Here is a 25425-nt window from a genome sequence, read left to right on the forward strand (position 1 = left end):
AGGGCGGGTACACTAGATCGGATGCGAAACTTACGGACCGGCTAACGCTTTTACGTTTCGGCTGATGACGTTTGGTGGGGCTCACAGGATAGCAATCCCTCCTTTTCTGCTGGAAAAAAAAGTTCGAAACTCGAAACCCAGACGGCCCACCAAGGTGGCGGAGGATAATGCAATCCTCTCAAGATACGAGCACGCCCCATTTGTCTTTGGGCTTGAACAGAGAGGGCGGGCGGTAGTTATAGTTAGGGCCGACTAAGAACAGTCCTGGATTCAATGTTCTGGACCACAACGTTGCGGGCCCTTGGCCCTCCGAGCTAAAGCCGGAGCGCTCGACAACACCCCATCCTGAGCTCCATGGTCACAACCGGTTCCACTCCTCAGGGCGGCGGCAGGCTTCTGGATGCCGCTTCTGCAGCGAGGATCTTTGAAGAAGCCAGGTCACCGCACCCTTGTGCCGGGAATCTTGGATCCCGCAACTCCCCTCTCGCACACCTCTTCCTCGTGTCAATCCTTTTATTGATCCCTTACCAAGTGTTTGTCCTCCTTCGAGGAGCACGTCGATCCAGGCTTCGATAACCTGCTTATCAGCCCCACCGACGTCAATCCAAATCTCTGTGGAACCAGCTTTCTTGGGAAGGGCTCTATCAGGCGAAATCACGATCGAGCATAATCTCGAACTGGAGATTTCTCCTTATACTCTTTTATGGTGTACTGCAATCCCTCTAGCCCGGCCCACGACGATCACAGCCGCGTACACGGGATCAGGGGTTCACACTAGTGACGGGTCTTGCCGCAGCGATGGCGTCGCCGCCTGCACCTGGACTCCAAACGACGCCGGGCGATGATGGCCGTGAGCAGCGACGGGACCTTTCTCCAGCCCCCCTGCCGCCAAAGGGCAAGGAGAAGAAGAGGGTTGGCTTTGCCAGCGACAGGCAGCCTCCGGCAAATAGTCCCGGCAGCCCATTCCATACCGCACAGGGCGAACCGGAGAATGACGCCCAGGATTACTTCTCCTTCACGCCGTCTCCAAACAGCAACGGGTCCACGCCTTTGCATCCTGAAGGCCTAACCAGGCGACCGTCTGTCGATGAGGCAGAGCTGGCTGCTGCTGTTGCCCGGTACTTTGAGGGCGAGCAGACCAGCGGCCGGGCTGAAAGCCACGCCGGTCCGAGCCGACCCCGTCCAGTGCTTCGAAAATCATCAGCCATTACGACGCCGGACGAGATGCCGACGGCTCCCCACAGATCCGAGGTTGAAGCAAAGAACCGGGCTGACCGACTCGCTTATGACGTCGGGACCTCGTCCGTTCCCGTGTCAGGCAGGAGTTCGGTCGATTCAGGGAGAGAAACGGTAGATCATGATGATCAGTTGCTCGACCAAGCAGCCGCCGCTGCGCAAGACTTGGGACCGGAAGGAGACTCGGAGATGCTCAGACGGCGTAGAAACGCACACCTCGAGGCCGACCAACTCGTCAAGGCTCACCGGCGCCGCAAAAGCCCTCTGATCAACTCGTTCTTCCCCCCCAGATCGGGCACTGCTACTCCCGTCGAGCACGACGTGGAATATGTGCCCCCTCCCCCGACGTACAAGGGAGGAATCTTGGGCACCTTGCTCAAACTTTACAATGCCGAAGACAAATACGGCTCAGCATACACCGATTCCAGCGCCGCAAGCACGCCCGTGAGCTCTCCGCCGACGTCTAGGTCAAGCACACCGAAGCCAGACAGCCGCCGTTCGCGACCGCGGGCGGCACAGTCGTCGAGCACCTTGACGGGCCTTATGGAATCGTCTTTCGTATTCGCCGCTCCGGGTTCTAGCAAGGACATCTCCGAGGCAGTCTCCGAAAAGGTGAAGCAGGAGGCCAGCAAGTCGAGGAAGACGGCCAAGTCCAAGAAGAAAGCGGAAGAATACCGGATCAAGATCCACATCGCCGAGATCATCAACCGCCATACTTACCTCCTCAAGCTATGCAGGGCGCTCATGACCTATGGTGCCCCAACCCACCGGCTCGAGGCGTACATGAGGATGTCGGCTCGTGTCCTCGGCATCGAGGGCCAGTTCCTATATCTCCCGGACACCATGATCATCTCATTCGACGACAGCAACACACACACCACCGAAGTCAAGATTGTGCGCGCGGGCCAGGGCCTGGACTTCGGCCGGTTGCGGGACGTCCACGAGATCTACAAGGAGGTGGTGCACGATCGCATCGGCGTCGACGAGGCGACAGCACGTCTAGACGAAATCACCGCGCGCAAGCCGAAATTCCCCGTCTGGTTGCGTATCATCCTCTACGGCATCGCCTCAGCAATGGTTGCCCCTTTTGGCTTCGAGGGGCGCTACATCGACATGCCAATCTGCTTCATCCTCGGCTGCCTGGTGGGGTTCTTGCAGCTCTACCTGTCTCCCTCGAACGAGCTGTACGCCAATGTTTTCGAGATTACCGCAGCGGTGGCGACCTCGTTCCTGGCCCGCGTCTTCGGCTCGATACGGGGCGGCACACTCTTTTGCTTCTCGTCCCTCGCCCAGGCATCCATCGCCCTGATTCTGCCGGGCTACATGGTGCTCTGCGCGAGCTTGGAGCTGCAGAGTCACCAGATGGTGTCGGGCTCGGTTCGCATGGTGTACGCCCTCATCTACACCCTCTTCCTCGGATACGGCTTCACCATCGGATTGGTCATCTACGGATACATGGACAGCAACGCCGTCAGCGACGTGCACTGCTCGGTCGGCGACAGCTGGTACACCAAGCGGCCGCCCGAGAACTACTACCTCCTCTTCGTCTTCCCCTTCACCCTCTGCCTCTGCTTCATCAACCAAGCCAAATGGAAGCAGACGCCCGTGCAGGTCTTCATCTCCCTAGCCGGCTTCTGCGTCAACAACTTCTCCTCCCGCTTCTTCAAAGGCAACGGCATCGTCCCGAGTTCTCTCGGCGCCTTCACCATCGGCGTCCTCGCCAACCTCTACTCCCGCCTCGGCCGCTACACCCAGAACTGGCTCTTGGACATGTGGGAGCACCACGTCGAGCCGCGCCTCTACCGCCTCGCCGGCAAATTTCGCCCGCGCCACTCGCCATACTATAACTGCCCGCCTGCCGTCGACTCGGACGAGACCATCTCGAACCAGAAAACCCACGCCGCGGGCGACCTGGAGATGGGAGGAGGAGCCATGAAACCGCAGGCGGCGGCGGCGCGGGGGGGCCCCGCCCCGCGCGCCCGCCACATCGGCTACGGCCTCGCGGCGGCCGCCATGCTGCCCGCCATCTTTGTGCAGGTCCCCTCGGGCCTGGCGGCCAGCGGCTCGCTGCTGAGCGGCGTGACGAGCGCGGACCAGATCGTCCGCAACGAGACCCTCCTCGCCAACGGCACCGTCGTCAACGGAAACACGTCCGTGGCCGCCACGTCCCAGTCGGGCAGCGGCGGGGATCTCACCAACTCGGCCTTCAGCGTCCTCTTTAGCGTCATCCAGGTCGCCATCAACATCTCGGTGGGGCTCTCGTTGAGTGCTCTGTTGGTGTATCCCTTTGGAAAGAGAAGAAGCGGGCTTTTCAGTTTCTGAGGTGCAGGTGCGATGATGGAATGCTATTCTATTATTTGTTAATTTTTTTTTTTTTGGTTGTGGTTCGTTCTGTTGTTGGAGCAACGAAGGAAGGAGAAACAAGGGGTTGGCGATGGTTGGGGCCTGGAGCTTCGTTTTCCTCCTTGGGATGTCATTGCTTCATCTTTGGATTGCTGATTTGGATTGCTGATTTGGATTGCTGATTTGGATTGCTGATTTGGATTGCTGATTTGGATTGCTGATTTGGATTGCTGATTTGGATTGCTGATTTGGATTGCTGATTTGGATTGCGTGCCGCGGTGGAAAAAAAGGTTCTGTTCGGTTCTTGCTGCATCATCTCATCGGGTTGGGATAGAATGGGAAAAACACATAGCGAAGCGGCGTTTTTACGATATACATTCATATAGACAACATTGCTTATTTTTTTATGTTTTTTATGTTTTTTATTTTTTATTTTTTTTATTTTTTATTTTTTATTTTTTATTTTTTTTATTTTTTATTTTTATTTTTTATTTTTTATTTTTTATTTTTTATTTTTTATTTTTTATTTTTTATTTTTTATTTTTTATTTTTTATTTTTTATTTTTTATTTTTTATTTTTTATTTTTTATTTTTTATTTTTTATTTTTTATTTTTTTATTTTTATTTTTTATTTTTTATTTTTTATTTTTTATTTTTTATTTTTTATTTTTTATTTTTTATTTTTTATTTTTTATTTATCTTTTTTTGGTTTCCCTAGCAGAATTAAGCATGGGATAGATTTCGGACACATAAGAGACAAAACCAGGGGTAATAGAGACGTGGTCGTAAAGGCGACAAACACAACTCGGGGAGACCTTGCAACGCGACGACAAAGACAGGGCTGGGATCAGGGGAGAGCACAGGAACAGCCAAGCAACTGTCATGTCTGGACGACCACTCTCGCATGAGGCAGCGTAGATTTGATGCTGTCGTTTTAGGAAGCTTGAGCTGAAGTTGGACCTTACCCTAGACAAAATCTCGAGTTAGTGACATTCAGTCACTATAGTATGAGCTAGTTTGATGACAACCTCGCGAGTCAAAGCGCCGTTCCAAAACTGTCGATGACTCGTACCGTCAACCAAGTGGATGTGTGGTCAGTTTGTTGTGGACCTCTCTCAGTTGCGCTCTTTACGGCGGGGAACGGCCACTGAGACAAGGCAGCTGAGGTGGAAATACACAGGAGTTCATGAAGCGAAGGGAGAAGCGAAGGCAGCCGCAGACGTGAAAAGCATCCCATAATGGTATAATGCAAGGTTGTTAGCTAAAGACAGAAACACCGATCCGAAATGCAAACCCAAAGCCGCCGAATCCTGCTCCGATTCCTGCCTTCCTAAAACGCCGTCGCAAAACCACCTTACGTGACTGATGTATACACATCGGCTGCAGCGGGGCGCCGAACCTAGGCCTTAGCCTCCTCACCATCCTCTTTCTTCTCGGCGGCGGCGGCGGCGGCGGCGGCATTGTCGCCGGAGGTCTCGACAGCCGGAGTCTCCTCGGCCGGCTTGGCTTCGGTTTTGCCGACAGCCTCCGGAGAGGCGGAGGTGCGAGACTTCGTGGCGGGAGCTTCGCCCTCCTCGGCAGCCTTGGCCGTGCTCTCCGGAGCAGGGCTCTTGGCCGGCTCCGCCTCAGCCGCCGTGATACCCTCAACCTCTTCGCGCTTAATGGCGGTTTCGGCTTCCTTGTCCTCAGCAGGGGCAGCCTCAGTCATATCGATGTCGCCATCACCGTCAGTCTTCGCCTTCTCGGTGTCCGCAGGCTTCTCGGAGGCATCAGGATTCGGCGCCTCCGTCTGGGCAGCCTCGGTCGATGCCTCAGCCATTGTCTCGTCAATCATGGTGTCGTCGTTATCGGCAGCCGGTTCAGCGGCAGGCTCCGGGGGGGTAGCAACACCGCTGTCAATCTCCATGGTATCGTCATCTTTAGTGGTGTTGCGGAACGTGGTCTCCTGGCGAGAACGACCGTTGGCCTTGTAGACGCCATTGGCGCGAGCGATGTCCTCATCGTCAGACTCCTCAAACTCGTCCTGGCGTTGCACGCGCTTCTCCCACTGGCGCTGGGTCACGCGGACATCCGGGTTCTCATCCTCGTCGCGGTCATCAAGCTCAGCCTCCTGCTCGTCGGTCATGCCCATGCTCTGGCGAGGGACATCCTGCATCTGAACAGAGGGAGCATGGGCGGTTTTCTTGAGATTCTCGATGACCGCAATCTTGATCTTCTCCAGGTACTCAGGACTGTTCGCATTCTCCATGTTGGACGCCCTCACATCGAGCTCGTAATCAGGCCCATAGTACTGCGACAGTCAGCGTCAAGTACGACAGGTGATCTAGACGACTAGACTTACGTTGTAATACTCGTTGTAGGGAAGGACCGGGTCCATCTCCACACCAACCAGCCGGCCCGTTTCGTAAGCCCATGTGCGGGCAACGTTGCGCATGGTGTAGCCACCGCCGCCGAGGACCAGAGTAGGCAGACCAAAACTGCGGACAAAGTTGACGCAGTTGGCATGGCCACGCATGCTCAGGTTGAAGCAGCCCAAACGGTCGCCGGACAGACTGTCGCCGCCACACTGCAAAACGACTGCTTCGGGCTGATAGTATTTCATGACCGCTTCGATGACAGGCTCGAAGATGGTCCGGTACGTGACGTCGTCAATGCCGTCTCTCAGGGGAAAGTTGACAGCATAGTGCTTGCCATTGCCAATGCCGATATCGCGGAGCTCACCGGTGCCGGGGAAGTATTCGCCATACTTGTGGAACGAGACTGTCATGACACGGTCGGTCGTGTAGAAAGCTTCCTCGACGCCATCGCCATGGTGAACATCAATGTCGACGTAGAGCACGCGTTTCTTGAAACGGAGTAACTCGAGAATGGCGAGCACAATATCTGTAGATGGAGGGATTAGCTTGAGTTGCCTGCAATCGACTTTCACAAAGCTGTCACCACGAGCACGTACCATTCACGTAGCAGAACCCGCTGGCTTCGCTCTTCTTGGCGTGATGCAGACCGCCGGCCCAGTTGATTGCAATGTCACACTTTTCGCGATTGAGACGAGCAGCGCCTTCCATGCTGCCGCCGGCGCTGATGCCGCAGAATTCAAACAGGCCGTCAAAGACCGGGCAGTCATCGCCGACATTGTATTTGCCTTGCTCCCGCATGAAGCTGTCCATATTGTCCGGGGTAACTTTCTGCAAGAATTCGATGTATTCATCGGTGTGGAACTGCGTCATCTCCGACGTGACTGCAGGCTTAGCCCGCTGTTGCGAAGCAAATTAAGAGAAAAAAAAAAGAGAACTTCGGTCAGCAATTGTGTGTGCCTGACGACAAGCACGGAGATGGACTTACGTAGATCTCGAGGAACTTGTAAACATCGTAATTCATAACCAGGCTGTGCGCAAGACGAATACGGTGCGGCTTCATCGGATGGCCGGTCACGTAGGCATAGTTGCCAATGTCGGAGTCGTAAAAGTAAGCCACCCTCTTCTTGTCATTGTTGACAATGGTGTAAAGCGGTCGGGTGCGCTCGACCCCCGACATATCCGTGGTCCTCGGCATGGTGTTGGTGATGGCTGGTGTCTCGCTGGCAACAGTAGCAAAAGCGCTGTCGATGGCTTCGGTAATTCGGGTGTCGAGGTCGGCGGCGACCGCGTTCCAGGCAACGGGGTCGAAAAAAACCTGGCCGGGCCTTGGCTTTGTGTGCGAAGACTGCGGCGCGGGTCGACTCGTGCTCAGTTGGTTGCTATGCTGGTAGTTGTCACTCAGCAGGTCGCCGGAGCCGTTGTTGGAATTGTTGCCGGCGTCAAGGTCGGGTCTATTGTCAGCTTCGTTGTCGGAATTGCTACTCTCAGCTTCGTCGTCGGAATCGTGATCAGAATCGTCGTCCGACTCCGCCAGAGGTACACTCCGTCTGTGACGTTTAATTAAGTTCAAGCGAGGATAGACTCTCCAGGGCTCGTGGAGGGAAAGGCGTTCGTAGTAGTATTCTTCCTCGGAATCCGAGTGCGCTTCTGAGGAACCTGCCGAAATAGTAGAGTGGTTTGAGCGAGGAGAGCAGCCCTGCGCCGGCGAGGGCGAGGACGAGCTGGGCGAACCAGGCATTTAGCGAGATCTTATCGCGTTCTTGACGCGGATTGGCTGGTTCAACGGGTGGTTCGTGCGCTGATGCTGGTAATTGGATCGGTTAATCTTCGGAGTTTTACATGCAAGGCTGTGATTCTGTGGGCAAGCTTCTGGTGGGGCGGTGAATGTGGGGCAAGGCCGTCGGATCATGAACGCACAGCGATGCACAAGCCGAGATTAGGTAATCCCGCTGCAGGCTGCCAGGGCTTTCGTCAACAACAGCTGCTGGCAGCTCCAGGTGCCAACGAGCGGCAGCGGCTATCAGCTCCAGATCGCAACGAAACCACCACTCCTACCCACCTTCCCTTGCTTACCATCATTTCATCAAACAAGCCACAGGACTCCTAGGGCCGAGGGATATTTACGCCAGCCATTTTCTATCTCGCGACTCGTCCAGCACACACACTTCGAGTCTACCCTCGTGCCCCTCTCGTCGCAATTCAATCCCGCAATCATGGAGCGATTCAGGAACCTGTTGGGCGGTGGCATGAGCTTGGGAGGTGCTGCTCCGGGAACGGTATGTTGATGTGCATCGCCTCATTTCTAGCCGGTCTAGGTCTAGCACAGCATCGACTCACAAAGCCAAAATTGCAGGACAACACCAGCCTCATCGATAATTCCGAGACGGTCCACATCTCCTCCCTCGCCCTGCTCAAGATGCTTCGACATGGTCGCGCCGGTGTACCGATGGAAGTCATGGGCTTGATGCTGGGCGAATTCGTTGATGATTTCACCGTCCGCGTGGTGGACGTGTTTGCTATGCCCCAGAGCGGTACTGGTGTCAGCGTAGAGGCCGTCGACCCGGTCTTCCAGATGAAGATGATGGACATGCTGCGGCAAACCGGCAGGTACGTTTCCAGATGGCCAGCCCTCTTTGCTTGAATGAATTTTTTTTTTTTAACACGCGCTTCTATCTATCCAGACCCGAGTCCGTAGTTGGCTGGTACCACTCTCATCCAGGGTTTGGCTGCTGGCTGTCTTCAGTCGACATCAGCACACAACAAAGCTTCGAGCAGCTCACCCCTCGTGCGGTTGCTGTCGTCGTCGATCCGATTCAGTCAGTCAAGGGCAAAGTCGTCATTGATGCGTTCCGCCTCATCAACCCACAGACCCTGATGATGGGCCAAGAACCGCGCCAGACGACGTCCAATCTGGGTCACTTGAACAAACCTTCGATTCAGGCGCTTATCCACGGCCTCAACCGCCACTACTACTCCATCGGGATCAACTACCGGAAGACGGCACTGGAGGAGAACATGCTGATGAACCTGCATAAGCACCCGTGGACGGATGCCCTGCAGATGGAAGACTTCCGGGCCGAGGGCCAGCGGACCAAGGAGCGGCTCCAGCGGCTCGTCAGCCTCGCCGAGGGGTACGAAAAGAGGGTCAAGGAAGAGACAGAGCTCACCAAGGAGCAATTAAAGACGCGCTACGTCGGCAAGCTGGATCCCAAGAAGCACCTGGAGGATGTCGGGCAGCAGTTGATAGAGGACAATATCGTGGCCGTGTCGAGGCAGATGATCGACAAGGAAGCGACGATGGCGAAAAAGGAGGCGCCAGGCGGGCCGAACGGCCAGCCGAATGGCGACCAGATGGAGGTGGAGGAAGAGGAACTCTGAAATGAGGACAACTTCAGCATACCCTCGGGGCGAGCAGCAATGACTTGGGGCGAGGCGTTGTATGACTAGGCGTTTTCGGGCAAAGCAAGGGGATCAAAGTGGGAACCCTTGTATACTGATGCATTCTGGGGCGCCATCGACTGGCTGCTTTGATCCATTGCATATGTGCTTTGACATGAACCGGCATGATTGGCCATACCTGCCGGGCTGGTTCTGGTAAGTTCTCTGGAACATGCCCCTTTGTTCCCGACCCAAGCCGGCAGAAGAACCATCCACAAGCGGATTGTTTTCGAACCACTGTGTTTAGCTCATGCCCTTCATCCGCTTGTAAGGATATAAATAAATGTTAGCCAAGACGGTTCAATCATTGCCGTATTCGATTCCTTGAGGTTACGCTCTATCCGATTCAGAGGTGTTCAAACATGTTGCGAGACATTCTCAGGAGGATAGCTTATGCACTCAGCCGGATGGCCTGCCCTAAGAAGGAACACCGCACGCCTCTGGACGACGGCTCGCCCTTTTTCTATGCCAGAGCAGCCCAGGAGACAGACATGGTCAAGCAGCCCGGGGTTGTCTCGGAAATGCGCTGTGCCGCCCTCTCGGATACAACAAGTAACCGTGATGTTGCAAGGCACGAAGGTGGTGTACTGCAGCGGTGCAGAGCCGTACATAATCCTATCCGTGACATGGAAGAAGCAGCGATCCGTACGTCCACCTCGGGAGAAATAAGCCTACCACGGCGGCGGACCAGAGAGGGGGACCCCGTAACAAGCATTCCCTACCCCCACCCACGACGACAACGACCACCACCACCACCACCACCACCACCACAAGACTCGGCCCCCAGCCCTCCCATCATCCGTTTCAGCTCCCCAGTAAGAACACCCCCTACCGCCGTGACCCTTCCAAGGAGGAGCAGAAGGACCAGAGCTACTACCGCCCTCCCGCGGCTCTCCAGCACCCCGCTGACCCCGGAGACGCTCAGGCCCCTCCTCGACAGCTTCGACCGGGCGCTCCACCACACCCACTACGCCGTGTGCGGGCACGCCGCCCTCGTGGTGTGGGGCTACCGCCCCGATTCCCCCGATTCCGCCGCCGCTGCCGCCGCCGCCGCCGCCACCTCAGCGAAGGGGAGGACGACGACGACGAGGATGCCGGCGCACGTGAGCATCGTCTGCCCGGCGGCGGGGAGGCAGGCGATCCTGGGATGGGCGAGGGCGGTCGGGTGGGGGGTGTACGCGCCGGACGGGTCTGCGGCGGCGGCGGCGGCGGCGGCGGCGGCTTGGTCCAGTTCGTCTGGTAATGCTCCTCCCCTTCCTTCCTCTTCGTCTTCGTCTTCGTCTTCGTCTTCGTCTCCCCGTCCTGCCTCGTCATCGTCTCGGACTTTGGCTGGTGGCGGGGAGGTGATCGGCGTCCCCGTGCCCGGGTCCTCGCCGGCCGTCGTGGTGGCCTTCAGGCTGAGGACGGTGGAGGACGCGGTGTGGCACCGGCTGGAGAGGGTGCGGCCGCGCGACGTGGGACCGCCGTATGCCGCGTGGCCGGGGGAGAGGATGCGTAGTACGGGGGCGCAGGTGCTGGCCGTGCCGACGCTGCTGGACGAGGTCGCGCGGGCGTGGTACTCGTGCGCGGTGAGGCGCGCGGAGGTCGGTCGCGGGCGGGAGAGGTACGTCGCCGGCTTGCTCTTCTGGTTCCTGAGACGGCTGGCGGGGGATTGGGACGACGCCCAGCGCGGCAGGCGGACAAGGGCCGGGTGGGAGTGGGAGTTGGAGTGGGAGTGGGAGCCGCTGACGCCGCGGGAGGTGCCGAACCTGACGTGCCGCAAGTTCTGGACCGCCTTCGTGGGCCAGTATCACGACGCCCGCGGCCTGCTGGCCAGCTGCGGGCTGTATCCGGTTGCGAGCGCTGCTGAAGAAGACGATGGCGACGGAAGGCCAAAGGCGTCACCCCCAAACTCACTGGTCCAGCTTCTGCGCCGTCTTGATAGTTCACGGCCCTCTCGAAGGGTGAAGCGGGAATTATGCTGTGACGTGCAGTGAAACTCGGAACCATATTTAATTACATATTTGTTTGATTGGTAAGTGAGTTCAGTCACTATCACTAGATTAGGGGAAAATAATAACTACGAGAGGTCGATCAACAGACAGACAATAATGAATTAATATGCCAAGCTCGAAGGAGAGGAGGAGACGACCCCAACAGCCGTCACGATACACACACACACACACAAAGGAAGGGGGGGGGGGAGAGTGGAGAGAACTCGGGCAGAAAGCAAAAGACCAAGGCACCGGACACCATAGACGACGAGATCGACCGTCTCGGGATGGCTGTTTGTTATTCTTCTTATATATCCGCGGTGCTGTTTCTGGGGGAGGGGCTTGGACTCTTGGCCTCCACGTCAGGGTCACCTCCATCAGTCTGCCGTTGCATTTACGTGGCAGTAGATCATGGTTTATTGCTGGTGAATGTTTACCTCAGATCTTTCCCTCTCGCTTCTTCAACTAGGGTCCGAACCCTTCAAAGGGTGGTGGCATGAGGCGAGATAGCCTAGGTAAGATAACTCCGACTCGCTTACGGGAACGTGCTCGAAGCTTTCCTACCTATACTATAGGCGTATAGCCTATGACCATCTAATTAGCAGCTCGTCAGCCTCCGCCAGGTTCCTCCGGTCATTGCGACCACCATGCACATGGAAGCAGACCGTTTCAGGTCAAGGACCCTTCCGGAAACCCCTCACTGCGACTGGAGCACTTCGTCATCCTTCGGAATCCACACCATCCCGTCCTCCTCCTCCATCACAAGCACAGGGCGCATCAGCTTCCTGGACTCCCATCCGTGGCCACCACCATGCTTAATACGGTCCTCCCCACCGTGCTCCCTCTTGACAACCTTGCCGTCTTCGCATTTAGTTCCGGCAGCCATCCGCTGGGGGACGGCCCAGCCCCAGTTGCACAGCCCGTATGTATCCTCGTCGAGGCAGACGAGCTCGCCGTGGGCGGCGCAGGCGACGGCCTGGTCGTCGGGCTTGTCGGCAGTGGGACGCGGCTGCGGGAGGACCGTTACGGTGCCGAGGTCGATGGACGTCGACGCGGCGACCTCGGTCGTCAGAGTGGACGGCAGCACCACCCAAGGAGAAGGAGGAGGGGTCGCGCTCGAGCGAGGCACGGAGCCGGGAGACCCGCTGACGGGCTCGTTGGTGTGCGTCTCGATTGCCGTGGTCGAGCTCTGATGATGATGCGTCGGCGAGGAGCGCGTCGAGCTGGCTGGGCAGCCGTCCTGGCTGACGGGAACAGACTCAAAGACCGGGACTGACTGGGCAGCGGGGATCTGGGAGCAGTAGCCCGACGGTTTGTTCACAGGCTCGACCGGTTCCTGAAGGACAAGACCGTATTTGCCGGGGTTGGGGAAGTTGACAACCACCTTGTCGGCCCGGGTGCCCGTGATGCAGTTGGGAACTTCCGGGTCGTTGGGATAGTTGGCGATGAAGATGTCCGGCAGTTCCTCTATCTCCTTCTCGTCGCCGGTGCCGCCGGTGATACTGATTGGAGCGCAGTTCCTAGAAAGGCGGGTGGTAAGAAAGAGAGAATAAAAAAGGAAAGAAGAATAAAAAAGTCATCAGCTCAATGATGATAAACCACTCACATGTACATCTCCTTGTTGCCCAGCTTGTTGAACCAAGTCCAAGCGAAAGTGGCCGGGCCGTTCTTGAGGCTGTCCAAGCAGGCAGTGTTAGCACCGAAAACGAGGGATGATTGCCAAGTAATTAATTATATGGGCATATATTGGTCGATAGGTACTCACAACTTGGGAATGGGAACCATGAACTGGCGAATGCAGTCAATGCCAGAGTCGTTGCCGCAGTGCTGGCTATCCTGGCGCATGTTCTTGTCCATGGCGACCGGCGCGAGATTGTGAGTCTCGTCCGTGAAGACGGCAGGGCAGCCGCCGATGATGCTGTAGATGGTCTTGAACTTGGCCGACTTGTTCCAGTCGCCGCCGTTGACGGGCTCGTCGTAGGTGATGCTGAACTGGCAAGATCCGCCGCCATGCTGGCCGCCGCTGCCCAGAGATGTCAGTTCTTTCGCTTCCGGAACTCGACCGCGTCTTGAGAGGGGAAAAAGAAAAGAAGAGAAGAGAAGAGAAGAGAACAAAGGTCGAGAGGGAGAGAAAATGAATGCGGACTCCCAATCGACTTACCCAGTAAAGTTCACCAGAGTCGAGCCGCCAGCCTCAACCAAAGTACGGGTGGTAAACCCGTACTGGTTGTGGCAGGGGAACGGATAGGAATCGCCGCTAAGGGGGTCGACTTGAAGCAGCGGTTGGATGTTCAGGTTGTACGGGGTCGGCGAATTCATAATCATGTGGCCGCTGGCTCCGCCGATGAGGAGTATCGCGACTCTGCCGGTCAGCGAGAAGACTGACGGCATCATCATTGCGGATTGTTGACTTGAAAACCGGTCGTTGATGAGAGGGAAGGAGGAGTAATTAATTGGGCGTAAAGTTGACGATTGTTGACACGCAGTATGTGCAAGTGCTCGCTCGCTCATAAAATGACCCGATGGAGCGCGTCGATGGGGAGGGAAGAGTAAGAAGTTGACAAATCGAAATTTCAAAGCATGTGTGCGAAAATCTCGAAAGGGCGAGAATTATTAACTATCTAGGAGGAACTTGGCAAGTCTCTGCCAGTATGACTGTTCGCAAACAGCTTCCTCATTCACTACCTCCGGCAACTGCAATAATTGAGCTCTTCGGAGAACCCTGAAAAAGATGGGACAAAACCTGTGGTTGACGGTTCTGATTTCGGGAGTGGTTGCCGACTCCTGAGCATGGTAATTAACCCTCGCTTCTCCAACACCATGAGTTCAGTGGCTTCAGACAAGCGGGGAAGATATCCCTAGTGGGCATATCAACAGATGATGCTATCTCTGCTAGCCATGATGAGCCGAAGTTGCTCAGTTGCTCAGTCCTCTCAAACTGGACGACATATATGTTGGGCTCGGGCATGCTAATCTCTTCAATATGAATGCTGCCGGCCTGTCTGAAGACTCCGGTGCTAGTACTAATTATCACTACGCCCGCTTCACATCGTATGACACCTACAGTTGCAAGACAATCTTTTCGTGTGGAAGAGGCGCCTTCAAAGACATAACGAAGAGCTCCGGTCTCGACCCTCAGCCCCGTGCCGGTAGCTTGACGCAGTTAATATCAAACGGTCAGCACGATCGAAGAGAATACAATGATGGATTTCGGGTTGGAGTCCTGAGGCTTAATTAATACTTTCCCTATTACTTAACTCGAGGCCACGCTTGACTTCCGCGGCGATAGTCTTCAAAACCAACCGACAGGCGGGACTGTCGTTGGAGTCGAACTTGCAAATAATTAGCGCTATGATCAGCGTCGACGGGCACTTGTTTCTCAAGCGACCCTGGGAGGTTGAGTGTTGCCGAATCCCTATCGACAATCTGACAAAAGGTTTAGCAAAGTCCCTCCATCTCGGATTCTTGGATACCTAATTAGACATACGATCCCTGCCTTGTGGTATGGCGCCCAGGTTCAATCAAGCATCCGGGGTGTGGTAGTCGTTTGGTCCTCGGGCAAACCGGCTGTATTCGCCGAGTGCTCTCCGGTATTCATCGCTTGAATACCTGCCTGCCAGGGAATCTCCGTAGCCTTTCCAACATTGCCATTCAGAGAGGTACGCACTGCGGCGTCCGAAGGGACAAACGGTGCTGCCAAAGAAAGAGGGGTCGATGCGTGTGCCGTCAACAATAGAGTGGAAGAAGCTGTTAAGCTCGAACGGGTATCATCCTCAGGACCAAGGAAAGCATTTACTAGAGCTTGTAAGCAAATGAAGCAGAGCTGAGGTCCTTTTTCACTGCGGGACCTTGTGGTGAATTTGCTGGGGAGCCAACCGCACCGTCCTGGGTAATTAGAGTTACCCGCGGTCTTCGACTTTCCTGATTTCTTTCCGCTAACTCTGAACTGTTTCCACCACTTCTTGCCGGATGAATCATCGGACATGGCTTTCATAAGAATTTGGTATAAGTGACGGTCTTGTTTGGTGCTGCCCAAACGATCATACGGGGAAAGTTTATGGTTGCATTTTGGGTCTTCTTCGAGGGGCTGAAAGGAGAAATGCCCGTGGATGTGATGATGATCCTTACGCCAATAGAAATTCGCGTACGAAAGTGGCCCGGCGGAGTGTAGGACCGCAATGAATGAATCCGCACTTGCCAGCTGCAACCTTCCTGTCCGTGCATTCCTGTGTCTCTTGAGCGCCACACGTATGTACAATTCCACCCAAGCTTTGCCCTGATCGCGTGCGCGGTCCTCAGCTTCGGAAAAAAAAAAGGGGGGGGGGGGTTCCCGCGCTGATGATCTGGTTCAGACCAGCATAGAACAGACGATAACCGGCAGCCACGACATTGCAGACTCTGAGGATGTGCCGACGGACCGTTACAGCGGCCATTACGAATTAGATAGATCATCGTGAAACAGTTCCCCGGACTGATTGGACTAGGCCGAATAAGGCCAAACATTGTTTCGCACGAGAGTCATCCGCCTACGTAAAGGGGACCCTGAGAGGCACCCCTGGGCGTCCAGACCACCAACTTCTCCGAGATTCACGCTGAAACTTCATCGAGTCCCATCGTTAGGTATTTCGTAGCGCCGTGGATCCAGCCCCTATGTCGCACCGAGCAGTTTCAACGCCTTGCGTAACTCAAGTACCGCCGTCGGAACGTCCTCAAAGTTGAGTGCCGATATAGCCCATCTTGCATGCTTCTGTGCCCCAGCGATCGCCGCCTCGTCCGTCACAAAGCCACCGCCTGGAGCCGGCGCAGGACCGGGAGGCGGTACTGCCGCGGGAGCTGTCGGCCTCGCCGGGGTCGCCGTTGGGGCCATTTGGGGGCGATAAGAATCGGCCGGCGGCCCGGCTGGTGGCGACGCAACCGCAGCTGTGGGCGATGAGTTTGCGGCAAACGTTGGCGGTGGGATTGTCGCCGGCGCAGAAGGCTGTGACCATGTGGGTGGAGCACCCGTCGCTGGGCTAGGCTGAGACGGCGCCCAACCACCAGTCGGTGGGGCCGGAAGATCAGGTGGAGGCTGGAACTGATTCGATTGTTGCGGTGGAGGGGTGATTGACGCTTTTGGCCCGAAATAACCAGACGATGCTGGCTGGCTTAGGTTCGTGGGAACACCTGGTAGTTGTAGCCCGCCATCCGACACTGGCGAAGGTTCGGCCGGAGCAGGGCTGTGAGGTAAAGATGTACGCGCCGCGCCCGCGTTGGGCATGTCAACATCAGGGACCTCTTCTATCGTCACCGGCCTCGGCCCTGAGCTTGTTGCTCCCGGGGTCTGTACCACAGGTTCGTTTGGATTCAGCGCCGGCGGGGGGGCCTCTTCGCGTTTCGGGTTTGACTCGTTTGGATCTTTTCCCTCTTTGATGGCTTTGACGATCCGCGCCGCGTTCCATTTTGCGTACTTGATCTTCTGCTGAGTTTCTTGATCAACTGGACCCCAGATGTTCACGACGTGGAAGAAGGTTGCGGCCGCGTCGAAGGTTGTGGCGGTTTGTCTGGCCTCCAGTCAGCTTCGATCCATCCTTGGAGAACTCCCAGACATACTGAGTTACCCGTCCCGCTTTCACCACCCGTTCCGCTCGGTCTAGCGTTTCTTGTGCGAATTGTTCGACGTATGCCTGCCCGGCCGCATCATCGGCAATCGCATCTTCGTTCGCGTACTCAGCTTTTGTCTGTCCCAACATCGGCATCGGTCAGCATCAATCAATGATTGGTGATTCAAAAAGGCGTGCAGACCTGCTCCAGCTTGTCTATCAACTTTGTTGTATAGCTCAAGATGGCTTCGTCCGCTGTGTGCAGCTGCTTCGCTAGGATTTGGTTGACGGCCCAGTATTCGCCTGTTGCTGTGAGAACCCGCCATATTCCCGCCTGACTCGCACATCACATACACCAATAGGCCATGATAGGCTTCACGGTCTGAAGCTGGGCAGCCTTCGTGGCGCATTTCCAGATGTTGACGTCGGCCTGCCTCAGGGCAGGGGGAACCGTGTCGGCCATGGCCAGAAGGAAGTGCGCTTGGCCAAGTTGAGAATTTTCCGTGCCCGAAGGTGCACACTAAATCAGGTCCTTTGTCGAGGAAGATATTACTATGTCTTCTCGGTCTCGGGCGTGGGAGTAGAGAGGGCTACAGTGTTGCTCTTCCGTCCTCTTGCGATTGCAGGGCTCCTGTCCCCGCTAAGCCCCACACACCGCGGTTATGAGGGGCAGGGAGCTTGGGGCGCTTGGCGCACTGGGCTTACAGTTCTGGATCGTTCTCGCGGGGATCGAGTGGCAACCAGCTTCAAAGCAGCACTGGAAATGTGTTCTTTTGCCGAACATGGAAACATGCCAGCCTGGAACTCTCTTTTCGCCGTTTACTCCTCCCTTCTCGCCTCTGAGCAGATACAAAACACCCTCGCGCGTCCATAGCCCTTCCCGTCCCAATACATGAAGTAACACTTTTTCCTCCGCCAATCTCTAAGACTTCGAGCCTGTGATAATCCGACTGGTCCGCAACTCTCTCCACGATTGCTGTAAGAGCCGGACCGCATCATGCACCACCCCACCCTCTGCGCTGTAGCAGTCGCCCTGCTGTCCGCGCTCCCTGGGGTGCAGGCAGGTCTCTACACCAAGAAATCACCGGTGTTGCAAGTGGATGCCAAGGACTACGATAGGCTGATCAACAAGAGCAACTACACTTCTGTAAGTTGGTGTCTCTTGTTTGTCCTGCAGCGCATCCCCTGTGCTGACCTCTGACCCCCCTAGATCGTCGAGTTTTATGCTCCATGGTGCGGGCACTGCCAGAACCTCAAGCCGGCTTACGAAAAAGTGGCCAAGAACCTCGAGGGTCTTGCCAAGGTTGCCGCCGTGAACTGCGACGATGACGCGAACAAGCCCCTCTGCGGGTCTATGGGCGTCCAAGGCTTCCCGACGCTGAAGATTGTGCGGCCAAAGAAGGGTGGAGGCAAGCCAATCGTCCAAGATTACCAAGGCCAGCGGACAGCGAGCGCTATCGTCGACGCCGTCGTCCAGCATATCAACAATTACGTGGTTAAGGTGGAAGACAAGTCGCTGGACAATTTCTTAGCCGACAAGGAGAAGCCCAAGGCCCTTCTCTTCACCGAAAAGGGTACTACATCGGCACTGCTCAAGAGCATCGCCATCGACTTCTTGGATGTCATCACCATCGGCCAGGTGCGAAACAAGGAAACCAAGACGGTCGAGACGTTCGGCATCGAGAAGTTCCCTACTCTGGTGCTCCTCCCCGGCGGCGATGCCCCGCACATTGTCTACGACGGAGAAATGAAGAAAGAGGCGATGGTCCAGTTCCTCTCACAGGCCGGGCAACCAAACCCCGAGTCGCCACCCAAGAGTAACAACAAGAAGGACAAGGAGAACGAGACTAGCAAGGCATCGGAGAAGTCAAAGTCCACTTCGACTTCGTCCAAAGCCTCGTCCGCCACTGCTGGATCGGAGACGGAAACAGCAACACAGGAAGCCCCGGTCATTGTCGAGACCGCACTGCCGATTCCTTCTATTAACTCGCCGGAGAAGCTGATCAAGGAGTGCTTGACAGAGAAGTCTCACACCTGCGTGTTGGCCTTTACCTCCTCAAGCGAGGATGAAAAGGCCAAGAAGGCTCTCGAGAGTCTCTCGCAGTTGGCCTTCAAGTACGCTCAGGGCAAGCGCAACCTGTTTCCCTTCTACGAGGTTCCCAAGAGCAACGAAGGCGCAGCAAACCTCCTGAGGGCACTTGACCTCATCGGCGACGTCGAACTCGTCGCCGTCAACGCCCGACGCGGATGGTGGAGGCACTATGACGCGGCCGACTTTGGCATCGAGAGCGTTGAGAGCTGGATCGACGCGATTCGCATGAGCGAGGGGGTGAAGAAGAAGCTGCCCGAGGGCATCGTTGCCATTGCGGTGGAGGAGCCTACGTCAGCCGCCCCAGAGGCGTCGTCAGAGGCTCCCGATGCTACGGAGGCCGCCAACAGCGAGGAGGCCACCCCGGTCACCCCTGAGGCTAGCGGCGAGGCGGCGAGCGACTCTCCTGAGGCTGAGCCAACCCAGGCCGCTGACTCCACTGCGGAGCCCGAAACGGCTCACGATGAGCTTTGATGTTCTCTGTACTGTGTGTAGTGTAGTCTTCTTTACGAGTTGGTTCGTTAGTGGACATAACATGGCGTTGTCGAAGTTGAAATCAAAACCCAGACAAAATTTAAAGAACCCAGGAAGACGTGCCGTGTAGATACGTGGGCGAGGCTGGGTACAAAAAAAAAAAACAAAAAAACAAAAGGGTATCTCACCTGATTGCTCATAACCGGAGGCCTGGATCTTCTTGTTTCGAACTGATGAACCAAAGTCCCAGTCCCATCCATCCACACGTCAACGTTACGCTCGTATTTAATCCATATCCATGTCATCCAACCCGACCCCTTTCTCCACCGTCCCCTCTTGTATCATCCGGCGTCCCTTGTCGCGGACGACGTGGTCTAGAATCTCCCTCATCTGCTTGCACCCGTCCACCCCAACGGCCAGCATCCCCTCCAGCCGGCTCACCTGGACCCTGCTCTCGCACACCAGCACCGCGACACGGTCGGTCTCGCCGAGCGTGGCCACCGTCAGCCCCGGCAGCTCCTGCTCCTCCTGGTGGTTCAGGTCCAGGAGCGGGTCGGCCCCCTCGTCATTGGCCGCGTACGTCGACGTCGACCCGGCGGTGCACGCGGTGACGTAGTCCGTCATGGGGATGCCCGCGTCGACGCAGGCCAGCGTCGCGGCGTTGATGAGCGCCGCGAGGAGCGAGCCGTCCTGCGAGAGGACGTGCAGGGAGATGTTGATCTGGCTGTGCGGGAAGAGATGCGTGTGCAGGCTGGCGGCGAGCGCATTGGCCACTGTTGAGGCGAGCTCGAGAGTGCGTCTGTTTGAGAGGGAAGTAAGTCTTGGTTAGCCACGGCGGCCCGAGAGACACAAGGGGGTAGTGTATTGTTGCCGTTGGTTTTTTTTCCTTGTTGCCCTCGACAGCCGGGAAATTGAGGAGGGGTAACGTACTTGTCATTTCTCCCATGCCGTTTGCGGTCGACCGAGCTGAATCCGGCTATCACGATCCCCACCACCACCTCTGCCTTGCCGCCTGTGCCGCCGGCTCCGGCTCCTCCACCGCCGGCGCCGCCACCAGCAGCGCCGCCGCGGCGAGGTCCGGGCTCACTAGGCCCCGTTACCACGCACATGACTTTGGTGTGACCCATCTCAAGATAGCTGGAGCCGTCGGCCGCTGCCTGGGTGCGAATTTGGGCATGCACACGGCGCAGTTCGTTCCATCTTCGTCCGTCGACGCGCAACAGCGCGAGGTTGTACGTTGACGTATCGAGGGGCATGGTGAAAGTTTTGCGGGCGGTCGAGATTAGTCAGATTTGGAGATCGTGCCGTGCCGTCGCGCAAACAGTTCCGCCTCTTCCCTTGCCTTGAAGCTCACCAGGCGGCCCCGCGCAATCCCGAGTTGCTCCGGGTTGTTTGGTCGGATCTTTGGGTCGGCGCGTAGTGGCCCGCTTCAGGGCTAGGCTCCTTGGGACCTGCGGTGGTAGAGTTAACAAGGTCAATATTGAGCTATGCTCGGAATAGTCAATCTACTTCTGGGTGCAGCTGGTGTCCTGACTTGTTTATCCAGTCGAGCTGCTCTCATCACCAGACCCAGAACGCAAAAAAAGATGGTGGGGCACACAGCAGAGCTCGGGCCACAAAAAGAGATGAACATCGCAGCATCGAAGCGCTAGTGTCCATACATAGTACACTACTGACTGGGGCTGTAGGGCTTTACGGAGTACCTGAGTCGCATCTAGCAACGACAAACGGAGAATGTGTGCGTGTACACTACTTCGTACGAAATAACGAAAACAAAACTTCCATGTATCTATCCTCACAAATGTTTCTAGCAGGGAAGTCTTTTCCACTTTTTCCTTCCCCTGACGATCGATCTCCTTGTAATGTTCTTGCGATACCTTCTGCTCTGTCATGTATGTACCAGCGATTATCCTGGCGTTTAGGCTGTTGGAGTTTGCGTAGGCCGGTCTCACCTCTTGTTTTTTGGGTAGGGGCCTGTAACCCAAAAGAAAATTGAAAGGCTAAAAGTGATTCAAACGCCAACATAGTCCGATGGGGCCGAACATTGTCAAAGTGCCAGTGTCTGGGCGGCAGTCAAGACGTCACAAATACTGTCTGGTCCGGGGTCGCCATCTGCCGACCTCACGTAGGCTACGCGACTGCCTGTGTAACCTCGTCTACACCGATGTGTTTCGTATTCAGTACACAGTGCTCCACCTCAAGTACCATATATAGAAGATCTGCCACGATACCTTTCATTGTCGTGAATCGGCGGCAGTTGCTAAGCCCTAGGTCCATGTTCGTATAAACAATACTGTATACCACTGCGCTTTTACTTTTTTTGTGGCATACACCTGGTATGCACTTGCGGTTTGTACTCCTAAATACCAAGTACCTGATATTGCACTCTCTACTTGGCACCAACAAAAGAGCAACGCGGCCTCTAGCGAAAAAACATGTAACATGCAGCCAATGTGGTGACACATTTATATGTACTACGTGCGGTGGCATATTGTCCTCAATTTGGTATGTATCCCTGTGCGGAAGAGTTACAGCTGTACTTAAATACACGAGTAGTGTACTATGTATTCAATACCTCAGTGTCGTGGATCTACATAGTAGTGGAATTTGTAGTGTACACTCGATTATGGAATACGGAGTACGGAGTACTCCATGCCTCGTCATCAAAATGCGGTTAATACTACCTAATAAAATCAGGGCAAGGCGCGATGCAAGAGCGGGGTCAGGGGCACACTCTCGTTGCAGCCAATGACAACGAGAGGGGACCTGCATTGGCCGCGGCCATGTTTTTGATATGGGTCGGCACGGCGAATCAAGCGGTCAGGGCGGAGAATCTCTCGGTTCTGGGCCCTCGCCCAGCTCTCTCGGGAAACTAGCCAGGGCGACGGACCAGGGTCATTTGCGCTCGCCTCGCCCCGGCTCATTTTAGGCCCCTGCCTACCCCGTAGCGCCATCTTTCTTTTCTTTGTCCTCATCTTCTCTTCGATCAACTCTCTCCTTTCCTTTTGCAACTACACTAACAACAGTCTTTCGATAACTTCGTCCGCTCTTTTCGAGATCTCGTATCTCAGTTCACTCTTTACATCGGTACGCACTTCGACATCCACTCTCTCAAGGCGTTCGCATTCCAGTTCCAGCGTCACTTTTCCTCCTTTCGGCGTAGCACTACGAAATTACTCCGGATACCTGAACCGGTGGCCAGTGGACCATCTCTCGGGAGCATTTTCCACGGAACCAGCTTTCTCGGATAGACAACACACCATCTTGGGACTTGATACGTTTCATTCTGGGCTTCACGATGCAGCTCAACCAGTTCCTCGTCCTTGCTGGCGTGCTCGGCGCCGCCGCACACCCGTCGGGGCACGCCCACCTTCACCGAAGCGCCGCGAAGCGCGACGTTCACGTCAAGAACATCCACAGCGTCGCCCCTCCCCCCCCGCCGGTTACCACCACCTCCAAGGCGGTCCCGACTCCGTCCCCGTCTTCGCCGCCGGCCCAGGAGGTTGCGGACACCGGCAAGTCCAAGGTCAGCGAAGTCGAGACCAACGAGTACATTCCTTTCTGCAGCGGGTCGTCTCGCAAGGCGAAGCGTGTGACGTACGAGCAGATCATGTACACGGGCAACTTGGGCACTAGCGGCGGCTGCAAATGGAACTCCAACCTGATGGTCGTTCCCAACAGCATCGCCGACAAGTACGACTACGTCCAGACGTACACTAACGTCGCCGATGAGCCGTACCAAGTCATCTGCGCGAACAAGATGGGCGCTGACGGCAAACTCACCGGCCTGTTCAAGGTCGCCAGCCAACAGCCGCTCATCTTCACCCTCGAGCCTGGCGAGACCAAGACCGTGGTGGCGCAAGAGAACACGCAGGGCGCCTGTGCCTTTGCGCCGAACGAGGTTCCCCTTACCGAGAACGGCCAATACGCAGGCACCTGGGCCGAATTCGATTTTGCGAGCGAACCCAACAATGGCTGGTCCGGCGGTGACTGCTCCTCTCTTGTTGCCCAGGCTGCGGATATGGATGTTTTTGGCTGCCAAATGTCCCACAATGGCGTCGACTCGACAATTTACCCCGGCGGTGAAGCCGACAATGCATACATCAAGGGCATGGAGGCCCTGGACGGCATCGGACTCAACATTCCTCCTGGCAAGGTTGAGATCGAGGTCAAGGTCGGCTTCTCTAAATAGATGGCGGTCCGATTATCGTTTCCCTTTCTTTGTCGCATTCTCCGTGGCCGATGGTGTCGATCCGGCAAAGTATCACGGCACCTGATAGGGATTGAAAATTCTACTATTTGTGTGTATGGGTTGCTTCGCGTTCGCTCCGTTCGTGGTATTGCTGGGATCCGAGTGCTGGCGGGGCTTTGACTGGACAAGACGTTGTGGGTATCGTTCGCCGGGCACGGGCTCACGGCTGTACATAGATGCTGTCCCGTTAATTTTATTGTTTTTATCAGTTTCTCATCGACCTATTCGTCCCATACATTCGTCATCGGAGAGCGTGGCCGGCTTCGTAAGGTACGCGCGGCCACCCCTATTTGGCCGGAGAATACGGAGTACAACCTCTCGCTTTGAGGGGTCACGCCAACGAAGCAGGGTCCGCGAGTTTCTCTCAGTATCAGGCTAGAATGGCTCAATGCTGCCTGAGTGAGCATGAGCATATCTTTGTTTTCAGCAGCATTGTTACAGGATCCGGCTGCGAGGGGGTCAGATCTGACCGACCCACCGGCAGCAGGAATCAACCAGGGTCATAATTTGTACTTAGACTACACTCCTCCCAATAGCTCCAGCGTTTGGGAATAATCAACGACTCATCACTACTTCTGAGGCTCATACAGGAGTTCCGGGAGTGCCTACCACAGCGCCCTCGCCGCCGTGGTCAGTCAGGTTTGCAACACATCTGACCGTGCTGTAGCAAGCATCCTACCATGCGCCATTGCCGCGTTCCCAGGTTTCACTGCAGGCGTGGTTTTCGTTTCCCGCACCGAGGGGACAGCCCGGGCAAAACAAATCATGTTTGTTCCTCCCCCAGCCCAGAGGCTTGCGAGCAGCACCGCCACCCGCCGGCCGGCGTCTCTCCATTGCTGTTGATGCCAGGCAATGACAAACTTTAGCAGCCGCTTCTCATCTCCCTTGACGCCACAGGACCCGGAATCCACGGATGATGTCCCGCTGAACCTGCTCATCGTCGCGCTCCTGCCGCTGTCGCCGCCGAGTTAATTACAGATCGGGGGCGGGACGGTGATTTGGTCGATGACGGGGCTCGTTGGTCGCGGTCAGTCCTTGTCACGTCGCCGTGGTGATACTCGGGGGAGACACGACATGCCGCGTTGGGTCGGGCAAGATTGGCGCTTTGGATGGCGTTGATGCGCATCATCCACCGTCTTGCCGTCACATGCGAGGACGCTCGGGTTGCTGAGCGGCGGCGCGATCGCTGGTTCCGTGCGACCGCCTCTCGGTTGCTGCTGTTCAACGGCTCGACGTTGTGCCCATCGTAGGGTCCCTGTTTTTCTACATGTCGGCTGTTGGGCCGCCCGGGACGAGGGAAAGAGGCAGGATTGTACAGATGTTCAAAGTTGGATTGGGTTAGGCTTAGTTCTGGAACACGGCACGTTGGTGGTAGTATTCTTAATGGTTGTGTTCCGCTTCGACTCGTGTCCGTTAAGCCGAGGTATGGCGATACACCAGAGATGTCACCAGCAGCAACGCTGGAAAATGGTGACTCCATCAGTGTCAGCGGCTATTATCCTAAGGACTAATTAACCACACCAGCACGCTGATGATGCCGGCTCTCAAGGGAAAGCCCAGGACGGCCCAGCAGGAAGCGCAATCAAATCGGCGGCGCTGGGAACATACCTGCTACAGCTCGGTGGCTGCAATCAGTACAGCTCTGAAAAGGCTACAAACAGGTACGACACCACAGCGGTATTCG

General features: G+C 56.0%; 9 protein-coding genes across 9 annotated transcripts; 5 read left to right on the forward strand and 4 right to left on the reverse strand.

Annotated features, from left to right (window-relative positions):
• Window positions 1–798: 798 nt before the first annotated feature.
• MYCTH_2141608 (uncharacterized protein) lies at window positions 799–3558 on the forward strand (the record flags this gene model as incomplete). Its single annotated transcript, XM_003658914.1, has 1 exon — window positions 799–3558. One exon carries the CDS (start codon window positions 799–801, stop codon window positions 3556–3558), a length of 2760 nt encoding a protein of 919 aa, XP_003658962.1.
• A 1420-nt stretch (window positions 3559–4978) lies between these two features.
• On the reverse strand, window positions 4979–7622 carry MYCTH_76403 (histone deacetylase RPD3-like protein; the record flags this gene model as incomplete). The annotated part of the gene is made up of 4 exons (XM_003658915.1): window positions 6922–7622; window positions 6533–6833; window positions 5921–6462; window positions 4979–5869 (listed from the first exon to the last, which is right to left on the reverse strand). The coding sequence occupies exons 1-4, from the start codon at window positions 7129–7131 to the stop codon at window positions 4979–4981; spliced, it is 1944 nt and encodes a 647-aa protein (XP_003658963.1). The 5' UTR covers window positions 7132–7622.
• A 560-nt stretch (window positions 7623–8182) lies between these two features.
• On the forward strand, window positions 8183–9314 carry MYCTH_2050660 (uncharacterized protein; the record flags this gene model as incomplete). The annotated part of the gene is made up of 3 exons (XM_003658916.1): window positions 8183–8212; window positions 8290–8543; window positions 8618–9314. The coding sequence occupies 3 exons, from the start codon at window positions 8183–8185 to the stop codon at window positions 9312–9314; spliced, it is 981 nt and encodes a 326-aa protein (XP_003658964.1).
• A 422-nt stretch (window positions 9315–9736) lies between these two features.
• MYCTH_2122575 (uncharacterized protein) lies at window positions 9737–11350 on the forward strand (the record flags this gene model as incomplete). Its single annotated transcript, XM_003658917.1, has 1 exon — window positions 9737–11350. The coding sequence occupies one exon, from the start codon at window positions 9737–9739 to the stop codon at window positions 11348–11350; it is 1614 nt and encodes a 537-aa protein (XP_003658965.1).
• Window positions 11351–12896: 1546 nt separating this feature from the next.
• MYCTH_2295431 (uncharacterized protein) lies at window positions 12897–13928 on the reverse strand. The gene is made up of 3 exons (XM_003658918.1): window positions 13509–13928; window positions 13113–13370; window positions 12897–13022 (listed from the first exon to the last, which is right to left on the reverse strand). The coding sequence occupies exons 1-3, from the start codon at window positions 13742–13744 to the stop codon at window positions 12950–12952; spliced, it is 567 nt and encodes a 188-aa protein (XP_003658966.1). The 5' UTR covers window positions 13745–13928; the 3' UTR covers window positions 12897–12949.
• A 1971-nt stretch (window positions 13929–15899) lies between these two features.
• MYCTH_2295432 (uncharacterized protein) lies at window positions 15900–17554 on the reverse strand. The gene is made up of 3 exons (XM_003658919.1): window positions 17281–17554; window positions 16937–17229; window positions 15900–16887 (listed from the first exon to the last, which is right to left on the reverse strand). Exons 2-3 carry the CDS (start codon window positions 17080–17082, stop codon window positions 15996–15998), a joined length of 1038 nt encoding a protein of 345 aa, XP_003658967.1. The 5' UTR covers window positions 17083–17229; window positions 17281–17554; the 3' UTR covers window positions 15900–15995.
• Window positions 17555–17690: 136 nt separating this feature from the next.
• MYCTH_2295433 (uncharacterized protein) lies at window positions 17691–19606 on the forward strand. The gene is made up of 2 exons (XM_003658920.1): window positions 17691–18073; window positions 18137–19606. Exons 1-2 carry the CDS (start codon window positions 17924–17926, stop codon window positions 19487–19489), a joined length of 1503 nt encoding a protein of 500 aa, XP_003658968.1. The 5' UTR covers window positions 17691–17923; the 3' UTR covers window positions 19490–19606.
• A 104-nt stretch (window positions 19607–19710) lies between these two features.
• On the reverse strand, window positions 19711–20860 carry MYCTH_2295436 (uncharacterized protein). Its single transcript, XM_003658921.1, has 2 exons — window positions 20420–20860; window positions 19711–20288 (listed from the first exon to the last, which is right to left on the reverse strand). Exons 1-2 carry the CDS (start codon window positions 20743–20745, stop codon window positions 19775–19777), a joined length of 840 nt encoding a protein of 279 aa, XP_003658969.1. The 5' UTR covers window positions 20746–20860; the 3' UTR covers window positions 19711–19774.
• Window positions 20861–22626: 1766 nt separating this feature from the next.
• MYCTH_2295438 (uncharacterized protein) lies at window positions 22627–23822 on the forward strand. The gene has a single exon (XM_003658922.1). The coding sequence runs from the start codon at window positions 22788–22790 to the stop codon at window positions 23679–23681; it is 894 nt and encodes a 297-aa protein (XP_003658970.1). The 5' UTR covers window positions 22627–22787; the 3' UTR covers window positions 23682–23822.
• Window positions 23823–25425: the final 1603 nt, after the last annotated feature.

This window comes from Thermothelomyces thermophilus, chromosome 1 (genome assembly GCF_000226095.1).
Source record: "Thermothelomyces thermophilus ATCC 42464 chromosome 1, complete sequence".
In the NCBI taxonomy this organism is placed as follows: domain Eukaryota; kingdom Fungi; phylum Ascomycota; class Sordariomycetes; order Sordariales; family Chaetomiaceae; genus Thermothelomyces; species Thermothelomyces thermophilus.

Excerpts from the sequence above, each read along its gene's own strand:
- MYCTH_2295433 (XM_003658920.1), top strand. The coding sequence starts at position 17,924 with ATGCACCACCCCACCCTCTGCGCTGTAGCAGTCGCCCTGCTGTCCGCG. Across the intron at positions 18,074-18,136 it reads ACAAGAGCAACTACACTTCT|ATCGTCGAGTTTTATGCTCC; the intron begins GTAAGTTGGTGT and ends TGACCCCCCTAG.
- MYCTH_2295432 (XM_003658919.1), bottom strand. The coding sequence starts at position 17,082 with ATGCCGATGTTGGGACAGACAAAAGCTGAGTACGCGAACGAAGATGCG. Across the intron at positions 16,888-16,936 it reads AAAGCGGGACGGGTAACTCA|ACAAACCGCCACAACCTTCG; the intron begins GTATGTCTGGGA and ends ACTGGAGGCCAG.
- MYCTH_2295431 (XM_003658918.1), bottom strand. The coding sequence starts at position 13,744 with ATGATGATGCCGTCAGTCTTCTCGCTGACCGGCAGAGTCGCGATACTC. Across the intron at positions 13,371-13,508 it reads ACTCTGGTGAACTTTACTGG|CGGCGGCCAGCATGGCGGCG; the intron begins GTAAGTCGATTG and ends ATCTCTGGGCAG. Across the intron at positions 13,023-13,112 it reads ATGGTTCCCATTCCCAAGTT|CCTCAAGAACGGCCCGGCCA; the intron begins GTGAGTACCTAT and ends CTGCTTGGACAG.
- MYCTH_2295436 (XM_003658921.1), bottom strand. The coding sequence starts at position 20,745 with ATGCCCCTCGATACGTCAACGTACAACCTCGCGCTGTTGCGCGTCGAC. Across the intron at positions 20,289-20,419 it reads CGGCATGGGAGAAATGACAA|ACGCACTCTCGAGCTCGCCT; the intron begins GTACGTTACCCC and ends CCTCTCAAACAG.
- MYCTH_2295438 (XM_003658922.1), top strand. The coding sequence starts at position 22,788 with ATGCAGCTCAACCAGTTCCTCGTCCTTGCTGGCGTGCTCGGCGCCGCC.